The sequence below is a fragment of the Tribolium madens genome, unplaced genomic scaffold (assembly GCF_015345945.1).
Source record: "Tribolium madens isolate multiple individuals breed KSU strain unplaced genomic scaffold, Tmad_KSU_1.1 Scaffold_19;HRSCAF=116;Tcas5.2_LG9, whole genome shotgun sequence".
Classification (NCBI taxonomy): domain Eukaryota; kingdom Metazoa; phylum Arthropoda; class Insecta; order Coleoptera; family Tenebrionidae; genus Tribolium; species Tribolium madens.
In genome coordinates, this window is record NW_025400983.1 from 3,584,057 (window position 1) to 3,589,879 (window position 5,823).

The 5,823-nt window shown below is 33.0% G+C and overlaps 1 protein-coding gene across 1 annotated transcript in view; it reads left to right on the plus strand.

The window, feature by feature from the left end:
- Positions 1-539: 539 nt before the first annotated feature.
- The window catches only part of LOC123010112 (muscle segmentation homeobox), a 27,832-nt gene continuing 22,548 nt past the window's right edge, over positions 540-5,823 (plus strand). The window contains exon 1 of the mRNA XM_044406810.1: positions 540-1,084. Coding sequence (XP_044262745.1) covers positions 610-1,084 — 475 coding nt within the window. The 5' untranslated portion in view covers positions 540-609. The remainder of the gene's footprint in view (positions 1,085-5,823) is intronic.

The window sequence follows — 5,823 nt, forward strand, 5'->3', positions numbered from 1 at the left end:
CTCACTCCCGTTGCTTCCGCATCGTCTGTCTCACTTTTGATCGAAAGCCTCTGTTAACAATCGAATAATTAGCAAGGTTTTTAGCCAATGAGGAATCTCTTTCGTGTCGTGTTTAAAAAATTCCAACAATTATCTTTAATAAGGTTGTTAAGTGTCTCGAAATGAAAGCTAAGCAAAGCTCGTAAAAAATTCCCACTGCCAATAATACGAAATAACTAAGACCATCTTTCGACTTCGTAATTAAGTTATAACAATTTGAAAGGCCGCTTTAAAACGCCCATAAACAAGTGCAAGCTCTTAAAGCTGCAGTTATAGTAATAACAAAAGTGTGGAAAAGGAAATAAAGGTGAGTCCACTCGTCCAGACGAAGCTTGTGCTTGTGGTGGGAGCCTCGTTTGGAGACGTCCAATCCCGAGCAGGTCCGCTGCACCGTTCCACTCGCCCCACTCCCCATTGGCGCGAGGCGCTCTAATTGCGGGCGGGGCTTGGCGCGGCCCGCCCCCAAGCCCCGCCTCTAGCACAGCCGTCTCGCTCGCGGCCGGCCTCGGCCAGTCCAGCCTAGGCTTCTTGATGTAGCAGTTGTGCTATGTGTTGTGTTTAGTGTCATTCATGCTTAAAAAACAGTCGGAAAGTGCCCAAAGTATGACTATCCAAAATTTCGACAGTTTGGACACTAAAAACGGTGAAACGATGAACGAAAAGAACAAAAATGGACACATCAGTTTTAGTGTGGCGTCGCTTTTGGCCGACACGAGGCCCAACTCCACGGCGACGGCGTCCAGCCCGAAGGCCTCCTCGGACGAGGAGTACGACTCCAACCAGGAGGACTCCATCGTCGACGTGGAGGATTTGAACTCGGATAACAAGTCGGAAGGGAGTCCTGTGAAAGAGGAGCAGAGGGAGTTCAAAGAGGCGGCGTTGAGTCAAGGGCCGATCAGACCGACGCCCTTTTCGGCACTCGCAGCAGCTGTCTACCAAGCCGCACATCCCAACTGGACTCATCAGGGCCTGGTGAATCCCTTCGCAGGGCCAGGGCCCATGTTCCAAGGGCCGGGGCCGTTCGGTGTGCCCAATATGACCACAGGTGAGGACTTGCCGACGGACTTATCAAAGGCGTCGACCTCAACTGTCACAATTCATCTGATAATTGAAAATATTTCGGGTTTATACATGGTTTTTATGGACGTCGTTAAAAAATTGAATAATTTTTATATGTTGCCATAAAATTTATCTACGACGGACGTAAATTACCAGTTTTACAGTTAAGGAGTTAACAGTTTTGACTAATTTTTTCGTCTAATTGGGCCGCAGTTCATGTTTTATATTTTTAAAAAGATCAATTGCTTTTAATGACCAACAATTAAATCAATTACTATTCTAGCAATTAATTAAATCGTTTTGTTATTAAAAAGTGCAAAAATTATATTGTTGCTTTGAAAGTAAACATTATTATTTTGCGTTGTTTTATTTTCTTTCTATTTGAAAATTATTACTTTTATCGATTTAAGTTAAAATTTACATTTGGTGTTTTTTTATTTTTTCATGTTAAACAAAACAGAAATAAAAATCTACAAATTGACGCAAAACAATTTTACTTTTATTGTGTTTGTGACTTTTAAATTATTTATTTGAATAAATTTAGTTTACCTGTCTATAAATTTAAGACTATTTGCGTGTGTTTTTATCAAAAATAATGTATTACAAAGTGTTTTATTTAAATAAATTAAAAAAAAATTATATTGTTTTGCCACAACGCACAAAACATTAAATTCAAAAAATAATTATTAAACTATAAAAAGACAGTGGTTTATGCATCGATTTATGACATGGTGTCAAGAATCAAATCGAAAATTTCAAGTTCGATCCCCGGTCAGAACGACATTTTTTTATAATTTCAGAACAGTCTCTCAATCTGCAAACTGAAGCCTATTTATGTATATGATTGCCATTAACAAAAATGTGTCACAAAATTTGTTAGTTCAACAAATTTTGGAAATTTAAAGTTTCTTTATTTTTGACACGTTTTGAGAGTATTAAAATAATTACGAATTTTTTTTTACTAGAAATACTTGTGATTTATGATACGATTTCACACATTAAACTCAAAAATTTGAAGTTCGATTCTCGGTCTAAACGATTTTTTTTTAAATAATTTTACTACACTTGCCTGTTTCTCCACATATTTAAAGCCACTTATGTGTATTATTGTCATTAACAAAGCTGTGACACACACTTTGAGAGAGTATTAAAAATAACTATAAAAACTAAAATTTTTACAAATTAAACTAAAATGTTTGGAGTTCGATCCCCGACCTGAATGTTTTTTTTTTAAATAATTTGACTACACTTGCCTGTTTCTTCACATATTTTATGCTACTTATGTGTATTATTGTCATTAACAAAGATATGACACATTTTGAGAAAGTATTAAAAATAATTATAAAAACTAAGATTTTTACAAGTTAAACTAAAAAATTTGGAGTTCGATCCCGGGCCTGAATGTTTTTTTTTTTTAATAATTTGACTAGATTTTTCTGTTTTACGACAAATTTAAGGCTATCTATCTGTATTATTATGGATATTATTGTCATTACCAAAAACGTGGCACAAAATTTGTTATTTGAATAATTTTTGATTTAATGATTATTTATTTTTGCTCACATATTTTGAGGAAGTATTAAAATAATTACAAAAACTTTCTATAAAAAGAAATAGTAGTGATTTACGATAAGATTTTACTCATCAAACTCAAAAATTTGGAGTTCGATCCCCGGTATGAACGATTTTTTTTAAATAATTGTACTTTTGTGTTTCACTACAAGTTTAAGGCTATTTATGTGTGTATTATTGTCATTAGCAAAAATGAAACACATTTATTATTTGAATAAATTTTGAATATAATTTAAAGTTTATTTATTTTGTGAGAATATTAATAAAATCTCACACATCAAACTCGAAAATTTGGGGTTTGATCCCCGGTCTGGCAACGTTTTTTTTTCAATTTTCGATTTTTCAAACTTTTCTAACAATTTTGACCAAAATATTGTTTATTGTTTATTTTATATTATTCTATATTTTTGAATAATTCTTGTTTTTGAATCGTTTTGTATATTAACTTTCTTTTTACTTTTGTTTTAAATATTATTTTGTAAGCGAATGCTTTGAGGATGATTTGTGTTTTTCTTCACTTAAATAGTGACAAGAGTTCCAAGTCCATTAACAAGTCGTTTGATAGATTTACGATTAATTGATATTCCTATCGTCGAGAGTGTGACCTTATAAAATAATAATAGGAAGAAATCATCGAGCTGTCAACACAAACTACAACATGCAACATAAAGAAACATTTTAATTAAATTATTCCACGACACTATCACCATCGAACGATTTTTTGCATTCGAATATCGTAATTAAACTTTTCGAGACATTTAAATGGCCTCTGGTTGTAAACGCCTATAATTAAGTCTTGAAAATAAAGCGAATTAAACGTAATAATTAATTAGACGCGAAGCTTAATTACAACTARTAAACTTTTATCCAATTAATTAGCGATTCAGTTTGAATGATTATAAATGTCGGTTAGGACTTTGACAAATCTTTTGCATCACACTCGAAWTGATATTCGCAAAAATGGTCGAATTGTCACGTAATTTGTAATTAATCACGAGACACGTGAGCCGAGTTTCAATTACAAAATCTCTTGGAACTATAATTCATAAATCAATATTACCAACATAATGTGGCGTCTCGGGCGGCATAAATTGAACGATTTCCGGGCAGAACAGCAGGTAATAACCGTATCGGTAATGTAGGTAGCTGCTCGATCGATAAATCAAACCAAAGTGGGCCACACATTGCACAAAATCGAATTTTTCTGAAACACCAACATTTCCACTTTATCAGCCTTGGGATTGAAAGTGACACTTGAAAGCCGGTCCTGTGCTCTCTTAATTGATCCCCGACCATTTGTAATATTTTATAACGGCCCGAGGTGGCCCTCGCATAATTTCCAGGTGGTAAATTTATTTTAATTGGATTTTGTTTGGTCGGCTGTTATTATCTCGTTAATAACTTTATTAAATTCCTTTGTGGGGCCGCCAGCAGCAACAGCGGCCAATTATAATATGCAGAAAAGTCGGATTGCGGATCGCTTGTTAACATAAATCGAGGAGGATTGTCGTGGATCAGTCGAACAAAAGAGACTTCTGTCACGGCCTAACTTCGCTCAAATCGCGAATCGAATTCAGATCCGTCAAGCTTGCATGTCGTTGTTCCATTGTTTTTGGATTTTGATGGATTTCCTGCAGATAAAACTTTATTATTCGGTAATTGTTGAATTTTGATGAGGGGGACAGACGGCGAGACGGGCGGTTTTTTGCATTTTTTTTTCGTGGTTCAAAACAAGAATGGGTTGTAAATCCATTAGTGGAGAAGTGTCAACAGGATATTTTAGATTTATTAGAAGATACTTTCTACAAATGAGTTATTGCAGGAAACTGGACGGAAAAATGCGGGACAATTCGAACAAAAACGAAATCGCAATTCTCTCAAGTAGCAGTAAATAAAATAATTAGCGGTAATTTATAATTATGTTCAGGTACAGTAATTACTCAGTAAAAATTACCAAAAAAACGTTTTAAAACTAGTTTCATCATTTTTTAAAATTTTGAAAAAAAAATTCTTTTCTAAATTGTGCTCATTTTTAATCTTCTATGTAAATGTGTTTTGAAGATTTTTTACAGTACAAATAAATTTAGTTCATAGTAATTCTGAAATGTTTACGTTTAATAAGACTAAAAAATCTTGTCACTTTTTTCGAGTTAATCGTTTTTGTCACCAAAAAATTGCGAACAAAATTTTCAAAGTGTTTCTTTTTTGACTAGCTTACCGAAAGACTTTATACATATCATTAAATTTGAATTTTTGGCTTTGATTTTTGATCACTAGTTTCGAATTCAACCGAATTCAACACCACTTGTTAAATACTCAAAAAAATCAGAACGAGTTTTGAAACGCATTTATTTCAAATACAGACTGATTTTGAAATAGCCATATTTTACAGGCTGTTATATCATGACATCAAATGGCTTAATTAACTTTTTGCGACTCAGATTGTTTAAGATTTTTACGAAAAACGATTTAGAATTAACCGATAACCCGAAAATTATCAATCGTAGAAAACTTTGCTTTACAGATCTCGTGCGATTTTGCGTTTAGAAAACATTATTTTAAATCTTCAGCGATTTTAACAATCACTTTGTACAATTTTAAAAAAAGCAGATTTTTCTAAATTTGACCAAACAAAATTTTCGTAATTTTTTTCCTAGAACTCTAAAGAGTGTCCGAAACTTTGGGTAAAAATTTTTTTATGTTAAAAATTTACACTACAAATGAATTTAGTTCATAGTAATTCTGAAATGTTGATCAAAACCGTCTACGTTTGATAAGACTAAAAAATCTTGTCACTTTTTTCGAGTTAAACGTTTTTGTCACCAAACAATTGCGAACTGACTAAAATATTGACCAAAATTTTCAAATTGTCTGTCTTTTGACTAGCTTACCGAAAAACTTTATACGTATCTCTAAATTTTAATTTTTGATCACTAGTTTCACCGAATTCAACCCCACTTTTTAAAAACTGAAAAAAATCAAAACGAGGTTTAAAACGCATTTATTTAAAATACAAGGATAGTTTTAAAATAGTCAAAATTTTACAGGGTGTTAAATCATGACATCAAATGTCTTAATAAACTTTTTGCAACTCACATTGTTTCAGATTTTCACCAAAAACGGTCTAAAATTTAACGATAACCCGAAAATTAT